Raw genomic sequence first — 19,869 nt, 5'->3', positions numbered from 1 at the left:
TTTTAAACAAAAAGTTGAATTTCACAAATTGTCTCTAATAATTGTATCACCCACTATATAAAGTCACTCCCATACATGACCCATACAATAGATTCTTTACATGTATTAGTAATAATTTTCCTTCTTCGTATTACTTATTATATTTAAATATCTAACGGATTTCTAAAATATGTTTTGTTCTTTCTAGTATTCAAAGCTCTCTTCTCCTACACTTATCTTTGTATGTCTTATTATTTAGTATTTTCTCTTTTCCAGTAAGTCATTATCTACATTTAAAGGACAAATCTTTAAAAATCTGTTTTGTGTTGATCTAAAAGAGAAAACACTTCTTGTTGGTCCGTTTTGTGACGATTCGTGAACTGTATCATACAATATTTATTTTACTAACGGGTAAAGATTTTGTGTTAAATGACAGTTGATACCATCCTGAAAAAATACAGGTTTAGTTTCACGTACTGTCTGTTATACAGGGTGTTTCATTGGGAAAGTAACATACGTTAACTGTAGAAAGAGGACACTTAGGCGATCTCAAAAATACCATACTTAATGGATCTTACTCCATTAATAACAAAGATACTGGGTGTTTTATCTATTTTGCCATTTCCTTAATTGGTTCATAACTTTTTAACCACACTGTATATTTATTTTATATTTGGTACGCAAATATCATTTAAGGTGTACAATAAATTAATTTATTTACAATTGTAAAAAATCCAGATCCGGATTAAAAAATATCGGAAAAATGTTCCGACCCCAAAACAACACCCTGTACATTAAATTTTTTTAAAATGGATTTTTCAGTTGAAAAGAGGATGAAAAACTAAATTCAGTGGTATAATTTGAATTTTCGGCAAAATGATTTTTCTGTTGAAATTTTGAATTTGAATTCGGAAATTAAGTGAATTGCGAGAGCTCTAAATAGAAAAAAATTGAAATACAGCTTACAACTTGTCAACCTCACTGTATATTGATTTTATATTTAACACGCGAATATTCTTTTAGGTGTCCAATCAATTAATTTATTTACAATTATAAAAAATCCAGGTCCGGTTTAAAAAATATTGTGTAAATATTCCGACCCAAAAAAACACCTTGTATATTAATTTTCTTTAAAATGGATTTCGCATTTGAAAAGAGGATGAAAAACAAAATTAGTGGTATACTTTGAATTTTCGACAAAATGATTTTTCTGGTAAAATTTTGAATTTGAATTCTGAACTTATGTCAATTGCGAGAGCTCTTGTAGAAAAACTTAAAATGCGACTTAATTTTAATTAATACCATTATTTAATCTAAATTGGTAAAATGTTAATATTTTAGTGTTTATTTATTATGTGTGAAAAATAGTTTTTGGCGAATATTCATCTTTAAATAATGAATAAATAATAAAGGGTCAATAAAGAATACTGTTGTTCTGAAGCTATTTCCCATAGAAAATACTTAATAATAAAGAATACATCACTTTAATCAACAAAATAGCTAAAAATTATAAGAAAACAGCGAAAATTTGCAGCATAATCACTATTCAAAACTAAAGTACTTATTCAAAATTACCACCATCAAAATTTATTTTTTTTATACGTAGGTACGGTAAATTTTTGTAGTTAGGTACCTAGCGTCATGTGTACTGTGTACTGTGTGTGTTGAGTAAGTGTCTTGTTACATTGCAAAGTCGACGTCATTGCCTTTGCAAAGAGACGCTAATTGTATCCGAACGTCTGCGGCCCCTCCGGTGAGTACCGATCCCACAAGGACAGAAACTATTTTCATTTATTAATTTATAATAAACGAAAAATTTCTGACCCTGGTGAGATTCGAACTCACGACCATTCGGACCTTTCGATCCAAAGATAGGCGCTCTTACCACTGAGCCACAGAGAATTTAGATTAAATAATGGTATTATAGTATTTTTACTACAAAAACGTTATTACGTAGGTCACAATTTTTGACGTAAGAGAACTGTCAAAACATTAGAATGTGACTTTTCATTATTGCCATGTTTATAATAAACATGACAATAATGAAAGTCACATTCTAATGTTTTGACAGTTCTCTTACGTCAAAAATTTTGACCTACGTAATAACGTTTTTGTAGTAAAAATACTATAATTAAAATTAAGTCATATTTTAATTTATTTTACTTTGAGCTTCGCAATTCACATAATTTCAGAATTCTAATTCAAATTTTTACCAGAAAAATCATTTTGCCGAAAATTCAAAGTATACCACTAATTTTGTTTTTCATCCTCTTTTCAAATGCAAAATCCATTTTAAAAAAAATTAATATACATACAAGGTGTTTTTTTGGGTTGGAACATTTATACAATATTTTTTAATCCGGACCTGGATTTTTTATAATTGTAATTAAATTAATTGACTGGACACCTAAAAGAATATTCGCGTGTTAAATATAAAATCAATATACAGTGTGGTTGACAAGTTGTAAGCTGTATTTCAATTTTTTTTTCTACTTAGAGCTCTCGCAATTCACTTAATTTCAGAATTCAAATTCCAAATTTCACCTGAAAAATCATTTTGCCGAAAATTCAAAGTATACCACTGAATTTAGTTTTTTATCCTCTTTTCAACTGAAAAATCCATTTTAAAAAAATTTAATGTATAGGGTGTTGTTTTGGGGTCGGAACATTTTTCCAATATTTTTTAAGCCGGACCTGGATTTTTTACAATTGTAAATAAATTAATTTATTGTAGACCTTAAATGATATTTGCGTGCCAAATATAAAATAAATATACAGTGTGGTCAAAAAGTTATGAACCAATTAAGAAAATGGCAAAATAGATAAAACACCCAGTATCTTTGTTATTAATGGAGTAAGACCCATTAAGTATGGTATTTTTGAGACCGCCTAAGTATCCTCTTTCTACAGTTAACGTACGTTACTTTACCAATGAAACACCCTGTATACTTTACATGGTCAAGATTCTCAAAGGAACTTGATCAAATTGATTTGCAGATGAAGTAGAGTGAATAATTTAAAATCAAGGGAGTGTTTGTATCTTGGGCCTCTGTTCAAATTCAGTTTAATGTTTAGGAACAATGTTGTTACACATCGGAGTATCATACAAATACATGAAATTCACACACATATGTTAAAAAAACATTTTTGGAAGACACAAGGCATTAGTTGTTGGGAATTAACATTAGTTATAATTTTTGTATATTCATTTGGTGTTCCACGAATGTTTTATGCATAAAATGCATTACTATGTTAAAGAAGAATGCATAGTTGTGTATTTTATAAATTTTTTCTATATGTACAACGAAGCTAGCGAACATTTCTGAAGCTTGCGAATAAAAATAAATCATTACCTAGTTTTTCCCATTACTAAACGTTGTATTTTTTCTCGCCTATGTACGAGTCAAAATAAATGTTAAACAACAAACACTTCAACATGCTTGCTGCTCTGATTAATTTGGATACATCCCCTTTCACTGGATTGGCCATTCACACCATTCCAGTGGCGCTGGAATTGGTGAGTTGGAATAAAAAAAGACCGATTCCAGTCAATTGGACTGGAACGATCACTGGAATGATTCATTCCAGTGCAAGTTCACATTATTCCAGTGGCATTCCACCGATCTACTGAAATGCTGGACTAGAATAATGTGAACCGGCCATTAGTAATTTACCATTTCACTCCTTTGTTCACTGCTTTTTCTACAAATTTTCCAATATCAACTGCCACGAAGATACAGACTCTTACACTTTCACCAAGTTTTGTTATGAATTTCGTTGGCAAGCTTGCTCACCATCTTCACCAAAAGCATAATTTTATTTATTTCACTTCATTCATTTTGTCAAAAAAACACGCTTCTTTAAACAGCTATACAGGGTGATTGATTAGTGTGGTAAAGCTCAATAGATCCGCCATAGTAATAGATAGCAATAAAAGTTAATAACAAAAATTTTAGCCACCTTTGAGATTCACATTATAAAATTAGTTAGAATGTTACAGGGTGTTCGATAACACAGTGGCAGACCAAACTTATGTTTTTTTTAAATGGAATACCCTATATTTTACAAAGTTATAACCAATTTTGTATGAAAATCGTAACAAGTTGAACTCCCTGTATAAATAAAAATAAGCACAACAGCAATGGCTTATTAATGCCATATTTTTCTATTTATTTTCAAAATTTTCAGGAATTATTGACAGTGCTTATTTTCTTTATATCATATACAGGGTGAGTCAAAACGCAAGTACATTATCTTCTCAGTAATGTTAAATGGAACACCCTGTATTTTATATCATTATTAAAAAGTAACATTACCGTGGATACTTTAATTTTTCTATAACATTCCCTATGTCCAAATTTATTAGTTTTCGAGATATTTTCATTTTTCAGAGCAAATTATTTTAGGTGTCTAAATTTATCTAAATTTTAAGCCATGACTGAATGGACAATTGACGATTACTGATTATTATTTCGGTAATTAATGTAACAATGTAGCAAATAAAGAAATAAAAATAATGTATTAGTAATACATTTTACAAAAAAAAACACAACCACAACATGCAACATTTTTGAAACAATTAAAAATTATTTTTTATATAAATGTAACAAATAAATAAAGAAAATTATTAATAAATTTTACAAAAAAACACACAAACACAAAATACAACATTTTGTGAAGACAATTAAACACTACTTTTGTATGTAAATGTAACAATGTAACAAATAAAGAACGAAAAATAATTTATCAGTAATACATTTGGCAAAAAAAACATGTTTGAAAAAATTAGAAGCTACTTTTAATAAAATATTTTTTAATATTTAATTATAGGTCTGGATCCCGCCTATGAAAAAAAAGTTGATTAATAGCAAGCTGAAAATTTGTTAATAGCTTAAGGGTGTCTAGTCGGATAAACTTTGATATATGGGAACACTGGAACAGGGGCAGTTTTAATTGTGGAACAGGTTAAAAATTTGGAACGGTCACACCACGAAAACGGCACATTTATTTTGTCCGACAGAACAGACTTGAACTCTCCGAACAGAGATTAAACTCTTATGCAAAAATCAGACCGCTATTTATCACCTGTCATAATTTCTGTCACTTGACATATTCTACATGTTCCACTCATTAAAACGCCCATTTGGTGACAAATAGCATTATGATTTTTGCATGAGAGTTTAATCTCTGTTCGAAGAGTTTAAGTCTGTTCTGTCGGACAAAATACATGTGCCGTTTTCGTGGTCTGACTGTTCCAAATTTTTAACCTGTTCCACAATTAAAACTTCCCCTGTTCCAGTGTTCCCATATATCAAAGTTTGTCCGACTAGACACCCTTAAGCTATTAACAAATTTTCAGCTTGCTATTAATCAACTTTTTTTTCATACGCGGGATCCAGACCTATTACCTACATAAGGTATTCAAAATTACCTCCTATACCCTATTTCACGAACATACAACTGTTGTGGATTATCTCGACAACGAATATTTTACTGTGCAAATTATGAAGAACGAAAGTAAATTGCAAAATACATTGTTGTTTATTGGAACAATTATTAGAGCCATTTACTTTCGCACTTCTTATGTTGCACACTAAAATAAAACATTCGGGGTCGCGATAATCCAAGACACATATACGTCTATTTGTGGAATAGCCCATAACATATTTATGCACCCCTAAAAACGATCATTGAATGAGCTACTTACTCTACGAAGCATTTGTAAATTAACACATCGAAATACACTTTGTATTCTATTTTTCATCTCATCCCTTGTTGTTGGAGGTATTTTATAAACTTCATTATTAACGTAACCCCAAAAACATCAGTCCAGTTTATTAAATTCTGGTGATTTAGGTGGCCACGCTACTGGTCCATTGAAAAATGAAAATATCTCGAAAACTAATAAATTTAGACATAATGAATGTTATCTAAAAATTAAAGTACGGTAATGGTACTTTTCAATAGTGATGTAAAATACAGGGTGTTCCATTTAAAATTACTGAGAAAATAATGTACTTGCGTTTTGACTCACCCTGTATTTGATATAAACAAAAATAGCAATATCAATAATTCTTAACAGGATTTCGAATTTAAAATAAAATATAGGGTGTTCCATTAAAAAAACATAAGTTTGGTCTGCCACTGTGTTATCGAACACCCTGTAACATTATAACTAATTTTGTAATGTGAAGCTCAAAGGTGGCTAAAATTTTTGTTATTAACTTTTATTGCTATCTATTACTATAGCGGATCTATTGAGCTTTACTCCACTAATCAATCACCCTGTATAGAACAAAATAATTGGCTTATAATTTTTATAGTATAATATGTTAGTATTTACTGTTTTAACACTCATAATAACAAAACAGTAATTTTATGGAAAGCAATAAAATGGATGGGCTAGCCCCAGAATTTTTTTGGCTTCTCAAACTATTTTTTATTTTTATTTTGTTGCATAAATTATTTTAAAATTCTGTATGATTCGTAGATTCAAAGATTTCAGAAATGTTCTCTAGCCTGCTGACACATTTTCGTGGAAAATAAAATATATTATTCTATCGGTTAACATTGCTCATCCCTTTTTTTCTTGTTCTTTAGGAGGAAACATTCGAAGAAATGCTGAATCGCCAGAAGGCTGAACTAAATGCTTTAATGGAAGCTCACAGAAAGCAACAGTTAGAATACATGGGTAAATATAAAAGGCAGAAAGACGGAGAAAATAGATGAGTTTTATTTTCTTTTTGTTTTTGTTACAGAGTTTCATCGAAAATTAACCGAAGGTATATATAACTTGTTTTATTTTTTATTTTTTTAATTTAATTAATGTTTTTATTCATCACGCAGACTTTAACTAGATGAGCTTGACAAGAGCATAAGGTTTATCTTCAAAATATTCAATAATTCTTGTGTGTTACTTGCACCCAATCTAGCATTACCATAGAATTGTTTTCACGTATGTCGTTAGTAGTAAACCCATTTATGTTATTCATAAGATTTAATTTTTTTCATGTTACTTCCTGTAAGTGTCCCAATGTATCTTTAAATATTTTGGTCGAAATTGCACAAATTCTGATTTTTCATAAAATTTATAGAACTTTGTTGTCGTACTTTCTCTTCAACATCTCCGTAACTGGTTTTATCTATTCCCAGATATCTAAACCCTGCTTCATGCTTTATTATTTTCCCATCAATTTCGATTTTACATCGTAGTGGGTATTTAGATGTTGTCATACATTTGGTTTTTTCTGCTGATATTATCTTATTGTATTTCTTGGCTGTTGTATTGAAGATGTGTGTTAATTAATCTTTGGAGATCGTCTTCTGTCTCGGCGATTAATGCGGCGTCGTCTGCATAACATAATATTTGGATTTCTTTGTTCCCCATTCTGTAACCATGACCTTTACGTATTACTTCTATTATTTCGTCCATTATTAACGAGTCGCTTTGTCTGACTCCGCTTTATACTGGTATAAACTGCGTTATATGTTTTCGATGGTTTGTATAATATTGATTGCTATGTTTCTTCTATACAGTAAATGTAAGACGTCTTCGACTTGGATGCGATCGAAAGCCTTTGTCAGGTCTATAAAACATAGATATGCTGGTTTATTTTACTCAATGGCCTTTTCTGTGATTTGTCTCAGTACAAATACGGCGTCTACTCCGCATCTGAATCTTTGTTGTTCATCTGATAAAGTTGTTAGTTTATTGATTTTGTTGATTTGGACTTTTGTGGTTAGCTTAAGTGCGGTGTTGAGTAGATTTACACCTCTTTAATTGTTGGGGTCTTCTTTGTCTCCTTTCTTGAACATTGGTATCATTATGCTGTTTCTCCATGCGTCTGGTATCTTGCATTGCAATATTAGTTTTTGTATAACTTTTGTCATCTCTAGGGTTATACAATTTTAGCTTTATATCAATAATTCATCATCAATGGTGCTACAGCCCTATAAAAGAGCCTCGACCTTCCCAAGTCTATTACGCCAGTCAGTCCTATCCACTGCCAACCGTTGCCAGTTTGCTGCGCCTATTTTTCTCCCATCCTCATCTACACCATCCTTCCATCTGAGTTTTGGCCTACCCCATTTCTACTTCCCACAGGTTGATATAAGGATTCCTCTAGAAGGGCTGTTCCGCTGTGATCTTGCTAGATGTCCTGCCCATCTTAGTCTTCCTATTTTTATAAGAGATACTACATCTTTACCACCAAATATATGTTTATATCTGTGGTATACCTTGTAGTTGTACCTCTTTCTCCAAACACCAGCAGAAGGTTTTCATCTGCCTTGGGGATGGTCCATGTCCATGTTATTTTTGTTTTTTGGCTTAATTTTCTGCTTCTATGTCTACTCAGTCCAAAATAGCATTTGTCTGCTAGGATTATCCTTCGCTTTCTTCATCCGTCATGACGTTCTCCTTGGTCATCAGGGAGATTAAGTATGTGAATTTGTCCGCCACTTCAAAGGTAGAGTTATCAACCGTGAATTGGTGACCGATGTCTCTGGTTCTATTGTTGGGTGTTGATGCCATCATCTTAGTTTTTCTCTAATATCATCTCTATATCAATAATTAGCTCTCTAAAATTTAGTCGTCTGATCTTTTGGATGTTCGGCTTATTGCTCTGTGGTGCTTCGTCCGTCCGTATGAATGCGCCTTGGTTCTCCTGCCAGAAAGTTATAGTCCTTTATTTCCATCCAAGTACATAAAAATAGCACGATGGCGTTGGTAATAGGACTTCCAGTGCAGCCTGTTCAATTGTTCCCATAATTGAGCAGTGTTCAAGTAATAAGTCATTTATTTTCTTTACCAAGGCTAGCTAATGTCATCTTCACGTATATATTTAGCAACTTTTAAAATATTAACAGTTTTCCACTCCGTTTTTTTCAAGAAAATCCTTTGCTATATCTAGTAAAGGATTCTTCGTCAGCATATATCAACCCAAGGTACCTGCTCGTGAGTTGTCTTTTTTATATCGAGAAATTCATTAGGGCAACTTTTATGGGCCCTGTTTCATTCTCAGACAACATTTTGCTTGGATAGTTCTTGGGGATTACTGCTATATTGATCCCCGTGGGAGTAGTTTTGTAACTTCTACCACTACCATCTTTTGGAAAGAAAGGTTTAGGTTTTCCCTTTAATTTTCTCGTTGGGAATATTTCTGGTTCGCTGATAGTCTAATTAGTAGCCTGTGTCAAATCACGTCTACTTCGAGTAATAGTTGGAGGTTACGGTAGTAAGACGATCTTTCTAGAGTCAACACTTTCATATTGCTCAAGATAAGTATTTCCGAGATACATAATACTTTGTCAAGTGTCTCAGTGTTTTCTATAGGAGTACTTGAATCATTCTCTAATGCTGATTCTGTCCCGATGTTGTGGAGATTTCTAATCTCTCTTTCCTAATCTATTTAGCGTCATTTTTGGAAGTAGTTTTGTTAGTTGTTGGATCCCCCTTATCGTACTCCGGTTTTTTTATTGTTATTTACTTGGTCGATTCTGGTCCCACCAGTATGGGAGTAAGGCCTAATACAAAAGAAAGTATGCTTGGTGCATCCAGTAGACTCTTTATATATAAGAGTTGTTTGTACACACTCAACTGCCATGCAGGTTTGGGTACGGTATAATACATCTTTACCGTGCGCGTTGCTATTATCTTGGTCGTATCTATCTGTTTATCATCATCAGGAAATCTGTATTTGTGTCTAACAACAGAAGCTTCCAAGCTTCATTCAGTGGTGTATGCAGGAATCTCTTGATTAGTATCCGATCTTATATAAAAGCGTGCGGAGCATCTATAACGCACTTTCGGTCTTCTGGCACATGTATACTTCAGTTTATTTTTACATTTTATGTCATTATTTTACTTTATTTGAAGAATTAACATTTATTATATTTTGGTGTAATCTATGAATAATACTATTCGTATTATTTTATTTACTTATTACTCTCACACAGAATCACATTCACAGTTTGTTCAAAGTGTACGCTTCCACCATTACGTAACACAGCTTGATTGATTGAAAAAAGTGTCGTATTGATAGAGGATATTCAAAATGTATTTACATCTTCAAAAGAAAGTAATTTTTAGATAAATATTATTTATTTATAATACAATAATATAAAGTTGTAGTATATTGTATTTCATATATTTCTTTACTTATATCGTACGATAAAAACCCCATAAAAACCTCTATTAGCCCCTTATAAACATGGGAACACGTTGGATAAACTCCTATCCAGTTTAGTCGATCATGGCATAATATTAGATACTACACACAACTCAAAAGTCTAAGGATATTTTAATAATTTGACAATACCAATGACAGAAATTTCATGACCATATAAATTTGCGTGTACTATAATTGTTGATACAGACACTCACTTCTTATCAAAAATAAAATTATAAAACTGATAGCAGTACGTGTTTTAGAATGTTTTTTATAAGGGACAAAAAAATCGACATTTTTATGTTTTGTTTATTTCGGTCACTTACTTAGAATGGACGACCAACGATGGCCAAAGAAACTCCTGAAATGGAAACCCCCAGGTAGGAAGAAAAGGGGAAGACCAAGACTATCCTGGAATGACACGATAAGGAAGGCCATGGAACACCGAGATTTGGAAGAGGAAGATGCCCAGGATAGAAATAGATGGCGGTTAGGTGTGGGGATGCGGCGTCAGCCGATATGACACCCCGGATATATATATGTTTATTTTTAATTTTAGTCACTTTATACCATTCTTGCTTAATAGGTGAGTTAAAGATATTGTCTTGATATATATCATTTATAATATATATGTTAAAGATATCATATATATGTTAAAGATATATCATGCAACGACAACATTTAACGTTGGACGAGATGAATAGAGCCGTGGGCCTCCTTCAAGCTGGTATGCGACAAACTCAAGTTGCTGACCAGCTGGGTGTCTCCCAAAGCGTCGTAAGTCGTTTGCGGCGTCGGTTTAGGACACTGGGAGTCCAGCCGAGCAACATCCAGGACGTGGTCGCTCTAGAACCGTCGCTCAAGACCGGTATTTAATTTTAAATGCCAGAAGGCAGCCAACAATCACAGCACCCGAGCTGGTTAATGAATTACAGCTTGCACATAATGTAACAATTAGCCGCAGTACTGTGAGGAATCGTCTCCATGAAGCCAATCTTCGTAGTCGGCGACCACTGAGATGTCCACCTCTATCTAGAGGCAATCGCGCTGCAAGATTAATCTGGTGTCAAGAGTTTCAGAATTGGACTGACAATCACTGGGCCACAGTTTTCATCCAGATTCTCGTCGGACAAGAGTTTGGAGACGACCCGGAAATGGAGAACGATTACGACATCTTCAAGAAGTGTATGCATACAGAGGTGGTACATTAATGGTATGGGGCGGAATCATGATTGACGCAAGAACTGACCTCATTTTTCCACGTGGCTTTCTCAGAAGTCAGCAATATTTGGACACTATTCTTGAACCTGTTTTGCGCCCGTTTGCTGCTGCTGTTGGAGAAATTTTTTACTTTATGCATGATAACGCTCGACCACATGTTGCGCATATTGTAACAAACTGGTTGGATAACGAGGGTATTGATGTATTGCCGTGGCCAGCACAATCACCGGACTTGAATCCCATTGAGCATGTATGGGACATGCTCCAACGAAGAATTACTCCACATATGTGCAATATCTACAATTAGTTTCAATTAAAAGAGCTTCTGAGAGAACAATGGACACAACTACCTCAAGCAGACATTAACAATGTGATTCGGAGAATGAACAGTAGATGTAGAGCTGTGATAAACCAACGTGGTGGCCATACTTTATTTTAAGTTTATATTTCCTATTTTTGACATTTTATGGTGATATGTCGACACCTGATATGAAAAACATTGTATCTCCACTTACAATGTTTTTGAACTATGGCTTAAATAGCATCTATAAACGATAACCTTCAATTTGGTCTAAGAACTTTTATCCTATCTTATGTAATTATAAAGTTATTTAACAAAATAACCTCATTGTAAGTGCAAATTTTTGATCATTGGGTGGAAAAAACATTGTAACCAATGTTACAATATTAATTTTTTTTATTATTGATGAAAATTTTTTAATAAAACATTGTAACATGGGATACAATGTTTTTCTCGAAACATTTATTGAGTAAGTTTTTATAACTGCATTGTAAGTTGTGATACAAGAAAGCAAGGTAGTGGAATATTACGATGAACAACATTGTAAGTCAATATAGTCAGGAGGTAAATTCTATATTATTAACTGCTGAGCATAGTAAGCATGCCTCAAATCGTAAAAACTCACATAAAAATACTAGTTTAGAATTTCAAACAAAAATAATAACACCTATATCATTCACTGCTGAACTAACTTCTACTGATGAAACTCAGATAATCAATGGTCACAGTGGATTGCACGCTCAAGATACATCGACAGTGGAAAATTCTACATGCACCGAAGATACAAGTTCACCATTAGATACGTCTGTTAAGAAAAAACAATACCTCAAGAAGAAAAATCTTGGAAGGAAGAGACAAAGGGATCCTAGTGTTTGGAAAATGAATGTCTTGATGAAAATGAGGAACTCTGGCCAAGAATATACTGGCAAAACTGGAAAATTATCGAAAATTAGAGAACTGGGACCTGGATGTAACGATAAATGTATCAGAAAATGTAAATCGAAATTATCTGAAAATGATAGACTAAATTTATTTAATAATTTTTGGGCAGTGGCTGATCATGACCAACAAAGCGAATATTTATGTAGATATGTTCTCAGACAAGAGAGGAAAGTTACAAAGCTAAAAGAGTCCAGAAGACACTGAACATATGAATATAATTTGCAGTTGGCATAACACCGACTTCAAGTTTGTAAGAAAACATTTTTGGACACTTTTAACATAACAGATATGTGGTTAACTACACTATTCAAAAAAATTGATAGTCATGAAGGCGGAGGCCGTATACCTGGAGATATGCGTGGTCGCCATAAGAACAGGGCAAATGCTGTAGACGAAAGTATTAAAAATTCGATTCGTGCGCATATTAACTCTGTTCCAGCAAAAAAATTCCATTGCGTAAGGCAAAGAACAAGTAAGATGTATTTTGATGAGTCTTTAACTTTTCCCAAATTGTATTCACTATATAATGAATGGATGTTAGAGAATCACCCATGCGATAAACCAACCACCAAAAGTCAGTACAGAAACATATTCAATACTGAGTTTAATATCGGTTTTTTTGCACCGAAAAAAGATATGTGTCTTACTTGCAATCTACATAACACTAAAGCAGAGAAAGACCAAATAGGAAAAGAATATGCTTTACATATTGCAAAAAAATATGTTGCACGTGAAGCCAAAAATCGCGATAAAGAGGTCTCTAAGAAAACAGAAACGGTTGTAACTGCCTGCTTTAATTTGCAAAAAATATTAACTACGCTCCAATCAGAGGTATCATTGTTTTATTATAAAAGGAAGTTTAAAGTGTATAACTTTACTAGCTTTGATATTGGATCTGCGGAAGGCTATTGTTATGCATGGGATGAAACCACAGGTAAAAAGGGGCCTAATGAAATAAGTAGTGCGCTATTTGATTTTATTAAGAGAAAAGTTGCTGGTGGAGCATTAGAGTTTAGAGTTAATTCAGATTGTTGTGGAGGACAAAATCGAAATCGAATAATATTTTTAATGTATATTTATGCAGCTAAGATCATGAATATTAATATTACACACACGATTTTTGAGGTGGGCCACTCTCAATCTGAGGGTAATTCAATGCACGCCCTTATTAAGCGAAGGAAAAAGAACCAAGTTGTTTATGTACAACAACAGTGGTATACACTGATAAGGTGTGCTAAAGTCACAGGAAAACCATACGATTTGAAAGAACTAAGTCAAAATGACATCTTGGACTTTAAATCAATGTTAAAGAAAATGCCGAATTGGGATTTAGATATAGATAAACGCCAAGTTTTCTGGTCAAAAATACAATACGGAAAAATATATAAAGAACAACCACATAGTATTAGTTTTCAGTACGATCTTATTTCTGATCAATTATCGTTTATAAACTTAGAATGCAAACCAAAATCGAGCAAAAGGGCTACCAAATCCAGGAATAAAAATATACACGATTTATGGGAAGTACAAATTCCTTTAGCTTATAATGGGTTACTTCCCATAACCACTTCAAAATAAAAAGATCTTGTTGCTTTGTGCTCTGGTAAAGCTATACCAGAGCAATATTGCAGTTTTTATTTAAATCTTCCCCACTCTCAACAAACGGAATATTCGGATGATGACTCTGAATAAAAGTTTGCAAGGGGTTAATTTTGTTTATTTTTTAATAGAATATAAACTGTTTTATAATTTGTAAATGTTCATTTTGTAATAAATAAATCTAAAAGATATTATTTTATTTACCTACTTCTTGTTAGTATGTATGACGTAAATTCTTAAATACTACTTGTCTGAGCAAAAAAATCACGTTTAAAGTAAAACCAATAAAATAAATTAATTATAATCTCTTTATTTGGATATTTACTGATTAGTTACAATTTATATCCACCTAGCCAAAGAAGCATACTGTGTTGAAATATCATTGTATGAACCACTTACAATGATTTTCACCTAAAATTCTGAAAAAATTTGCTATTGTAACTCGACCTAAATCAGGACCAGTAATGTTGACAACAATGTGATATGTAAAAGTGAAAAGCTGAGAAAAAGTTATAAAATATGGATTAAGAACATCACAAAAAATGTAAAAGCTGACCCAGTAAAAAAATAAAATGTTTTGGAAATTTCTTTAAATCGCTCTCCTGTAAACTAAGCAAAAGTGAGTTACAATGTTTTTCATATCAGGTGTCGATGTGAAACATGGATGATTTGCAATATATTTTTTTTGCTCCAATTTTCTGTTTTTTTTTTTTGCAATTTATGGTTTTTGACTTATTAAACAACAATTTAAACTACAAATTTTGTATTACTTTTTTAAGTTGATTACAGATAAACAAAATACGTCTATTTATAAAAATATCCCTAGACTTTTGCTTTATTAGATACTATATTATAAAACAGAGCAAAATTGCATGCTGCTATCATGTTGCGACAAAATAATGCCACCATACTACACTGCGGTGCAAAAAAATTGATCCCCTAAAAATTTGGTCATTTTTGATGTTTCGAATTTCCTAAACCTGTTGTCCGATTTAAGTGATTTTTTACCACGTTATAGCCTTATTCATTGACAATATCTCTGTAATAATATTGTTGCTAGACAGTCAAACTATCATTGTATACCGGGTGTACGAATCAAACTGTGTTTTTTTCTCAAAGTTCGCATCACCCTGTGGACTATTCTGGCATTTATAAAATACTGAAATTAAAACCCAACTATAGCCTCAGGTTTTCTTAACATTTTGTCTTTCGATTCATTCGCTTATGTTGGATAATGAAAAAGTTAGGTACTTTAACAACTGGCCATGTTCGTCATCAGTACAGGGTGTTTCTAAAATATTTGCGCAAAACTTTAAGGGATTATTGTACATAAGAAAATAATGACAATTTGCTTTATAATCATATGTCCGCAAACGCTTCGTTTCCGAGATACGGGATGTTCAATTTTTTTTACAAACTGATGATTTACTTATTGCTTTAAAACCAGTTGAGATGTGCAACTGAAATTTGGTGGGTTTTAAGACGTAGTTATTGCACATTTTTTGACTACGTCTTAAACCCCACCAAATTTGATATGCATATTTCAACTGGTTTTAAAGCAATAAATAAATCGTCAGTTTGTAAAAAAAATTGAACATCCCGTATCTCGGAAACGAAGCGTGTGCGGACATACGATTGTAAAGCAAATTGTCATTATTTTCTCATGTAAAATTACCCCTTAAAGTTTGTCGCACTTATTTAGAAATACCCTGTACTGATGACGAACATGGTCAGTTGTTAAAGTACCTAACTTTTTTATTATTCAACATAAGCGAATGAATCAAAAGACAAAATGTTAAGAAAACCTGAGGCTATAGTTGGGTTTTAATTTCAGTATTTTATAAATGCTAGAATAGTCCACAGGGTGATGCGAACTTTGATAAAAAAACACAGTTTGATTCGTACACCCGGTATACAATGACAGTTTAATTGTCTAGCAACAATATTCTTACATCGATATTGTCAATGGATAAGGCTATAACGTGGTAAAAAATCACTTAAATCGGACAACAGGTTTAGGAAATTCAAAACATCAAAAATGACCAAATATTTAGTGGATTTGTTTGCACCGCAGTGTATTATCGATTCAAGATTTGTGATGATAATGACTATATTTATAAAAATTTGCCCATGGTCTCAAACTAAATTAAGGTGATACAGTAGCGATCAACAGGTAGCCAAAACGCGTTCCAAGATTGCGGCTGTAATTTTGAATATTTTTTCGATATATTTGGCACACGTATTCGTAATATAATAAAGAATGGCGGTACAGAGCCCAATTTGAAAAATATATTAATATGTGGAAATTACTCTGTAATTAAATACAATATTAAAAAAACGAGCCTGTACCGCAATTAAGAAGAACAAAAAAATACACTTTTTTCAAATAACATTTTTTATCCGATGCCTATTATAGATTTTGTGTCCTTTTGGAACTACTAATGAAATAAAAAATTGTAGTAGTTCCAAAATGACACAAAATCTAGGCATCGGATAAAAAAGTTTATTTGAAGAAAGTGTATTTTTTTGTTCTTCTTAATGGCGGTACAGGCTCGTTTTTTTATTATTGCATTTAATTACAGAGTAATTTCCACACATTAATATATTTTTCAAATTGGGCTCTGTACCGCCATTCTTTATTATATTACGAATACGTGTGCCAAATATCTCGAAAAAATATTCAAAATTACAGCCGCAATCTTGGAACGCGTTTTCGCTACCTGTTGATCGCTACTGTTGCCTCTTAAAGTCAAATCACAGTTGATCACTAAAAATGAAAGGACAGAAATATAATTTCTTTATAGGGCTTTTCATCGACTGTCATTTGTTTCGAGCTTCTGTCATGTGTCACATAATATTAATATATCTACGCCATACGTCTTTGGTTTGTATCATTGTTATATACCAATAACGTATGACGTAGATATATTAATATTATGTGACACATGACAGAAGCTCGAAACAAATGACTGTGAATGAAAAGCCCTATTTAGAACTCTTGACACAATCTGATTGTTTTTAAATAGGAAGACTATAGGGCTTTTCATCGATTGTCATTTGTTTCGAGCTTCTGTCATGTGTCACATAATATTAATATATCTACGTCATACGTTTTTGGTTTGTATTATTGTAAATACCAATAACGTATGTCGTAGATATATTAATATTATGTGACACATGACAGAAGCTCGAAACAAATGACTGTGAATGAAAAGCCCTATTGACCAATTATGAATTAGTTTAACACACTCTTCTTTCAAGAATTTAAAAAGACGGTGTAAATAATTTTGAGTTTCCTTTGATATTAAATGTGTTTCTGCAACAGTTTCAAATAGTTTGAAAACTAATTAGCGTGCGTAGTGAATACTCGCTTTCGTGAAGACTACATTCCAAACATGATGTTCTAAATGTATCATCTACTTTAAATTCATTGTGATAATAATTTTAAGTATACAGGTGAAAATAGGGTAAAAATTAAAGAGTCCTCTATTTTTAATTTTATATGAAAAGCTATATTTTTCAGAACACTCTTAAAACTGCTAGTCTAAACGTACCTTAGTTCTATATTAAGTGTATTTTGATTTTGTGTCAGAAGTATTAAGTTTTAGCCCATATTCAGTATGATTGGAAGCAATCAGTACTTTTGTTTTAACAAAGATTTTAATGCTTGCATCTTTATCTGACTAAGGCTTCTTTGAAAATAAATTCGGAGTAGATATTCAAAGGTATAGGCGATAAAATACACTCTTACCTCACTCCACGTCGTATTTTCACTGATTCCTTCGTGTTCTGACCAATTCGTATTTTTGCACATTGATGCCAATACAAATTTTTGATAATTTTTGGTCATCAATTCCCACCTGTTGCAAGACACCTATCAGATTGTCGTGGATGCCCTGTCAAAGGTCTTTTCGAAGTCGATAAAACACATGTACCGGTTGTTCTATATCCCTGTATCTTTGAACCATGAGCTGCAAACTGAATAATTTTTAAGAAAATTTTCAGTACATGGCTCATCAGACTGATAGTGCAATGTTTAGCGTTTCTATTTTTCGGTATCATTACAAATGTTGACAGTAGCGTCCGTTGGTTTATGCCTTGTTTCGTACATTTTATTGAGCAGGTTTAAAATAGAATGTTGACACCTTTATCGAGTAGTTTCATTGTTTCGCTGCCTTCTCCCAGACCAAATCTTTCCATATCTGTCTGTCCTAGGCTGCGCTTTTCCAGTGAGTTCTTGCAGCTTTTACAATATCGTCCGTTCATCGCATCTGACTGGTCTTTTGCATGACCGGTTGCTTTTCTACTATTTTATAGCTCTTTCCATTTCATAGGGTTATGTTTGGGCCAGTCGATATATTTTAGATTTGAATTTCTGTTCTTTCTCTGCAGTTTGTCTTGTTCATTGACTAATATTTCCTGGTTTATCAAGGAAACTACTTGCAGTTAACCTATACGGTTGAGTTATTTCTTGCACATTTTTGTACATATTAAACGTGTCATTCTTCTTCTGCAGTTTTTCTATTTCAAGACATTTGCTGCTACACCATTTTTCTTTTGCATCCCGGTTTTTCCTTTTGATTTCTTTATGGATTTTGTTCTATTCTTCAGTGTTTTTATTTTTCTGTGTTCGTCTGTTTTCCATTGTTGTTTAAGTTTATTAATAGTAGTAGTAGCTTTATACTTCTTGGTAGTTTCTGGCATGATGGTGTTGATCTGATTCCAGTAATCTTCGACTTTATGTGTTTTTTCCGATTTTTCGAACCTTTTTCTGTCTCGTGTATAATTTTTTAGCTATTATTTCGAATACAGTCCATGTTTATTCGGTTGTTGGCGTTTTGCCTCTTTAAGTTTGAAATTTATGTCAGTTTAAGTTATGATTTGACCTGACATGTAAAAGATATCATAAAAACTAAAACATGCCATAGTATCGACAATTTTTAAATTCTCCAAAAACATTTTGATATCACGCCTCTCTAACTTCAAAGTTATAAACTGTTGCAGAAACAAACCTATAAAATTGTTAGTGTTGATCTTAAATAATATAAATATGCAATACTAATGTTTATTCTTTTTTATTTTTTCAGAGAGTAAAAAACATTGAAGAGGATCAACAGATTAAAGTGAGAATGTAAGGCTGTATAATAAATAATTATTATTGTTTATATTGTATTATATTTTAAAGAAGTCCTAGATATTAATTACAATGATTGCTGATAATTTATTTTTAATATCTCCTGTTATTCCTAGTTTTGTTTTATTTATTTTAGAAAGTGACAGCAGTAATAAAGTCTTGTACGGAAGATAAGGATAGAAAATGTTTTCCTTATCCTCCACAGATTATTCCTATATTATATTCATGTATAATTTTTCTTTGGAATCAATATAAAATTGTTATTATTTTTATTGGTTATTTACTTTTATTTTCCTAACTTCACGTTGTTTTGAGTCGAGTCTGATTGAGGAACAAAATATGTGGATAACTATGGATTTTAGCTTTGTTTCTGGAAAACTTTCCTTTCATTGGTTTCTTTTGGAACTTGTTTATGCTAAAATGGAGCCCAATGTTTATGCTAAGTCCATGATTTTAAAAAATCATTTTACAAAGTAAGACATGAAAAATTATTAAATTATTAAAAATTATTCCAAATTCCAAAG

General features: G+C 32.3%; 1 protein-coding gene across 22 annotated transcripts in view; it reads left to right on the top strand.

The window, feature by feature from the left end:
* The window catches only part of LOC126881576 (titin), a 405,229-nt gene extending 385,612 nt beyond the window's left edge, over positions 1-19,617 (top strand). For 19 of the 22 annotated variants that reach the window (XM_050645904.1, XM_050645903.1, XM_050645901.1 and 16 more), the window contains 3 exons: positions 6,580-6,670; positions 6,738-6,761; positions 19,299-19,617. In XM_050645904.1, coding sequence (XP_050501861.1) covers positions 6,580-6,670; positions 6,738-6,761; positions 19,299-19,315 — 132 coding nt within the window. In that variant the 3' untranslated portion in view covers positions 19,316-19,617. Of the gene's footprint in view, positions 1-6,579; positions 6,762-19,298 lie in introns of all 22 variants that reach the window. The other 3 variants (XM_050645918.1, XM_050645898.1, XR_007696921.1) reach the window with 2 other exon arrangements.
* Positions 19,618-19,869: the final 252 nt, after the last annotated feature.

The sequence above is a fragment of the Diabrotica virgifera genome, chromosome 3 (genome assembly GCF_917563875.1).
Source record: "Diabrotica virgifera virgifera chromosome 3, PGI_DIABVI_V3a".
Classification (NCBI taxonomy): Eukaryota; Metazoa; Arthropoda; class Insecta; order Coleoptera; family Chrysomelidae; genus Diabrotica; species Diabrotica virgifera.
This window is presented reverse-complemented; position numbering and strand designations above follow the sequence as displayed.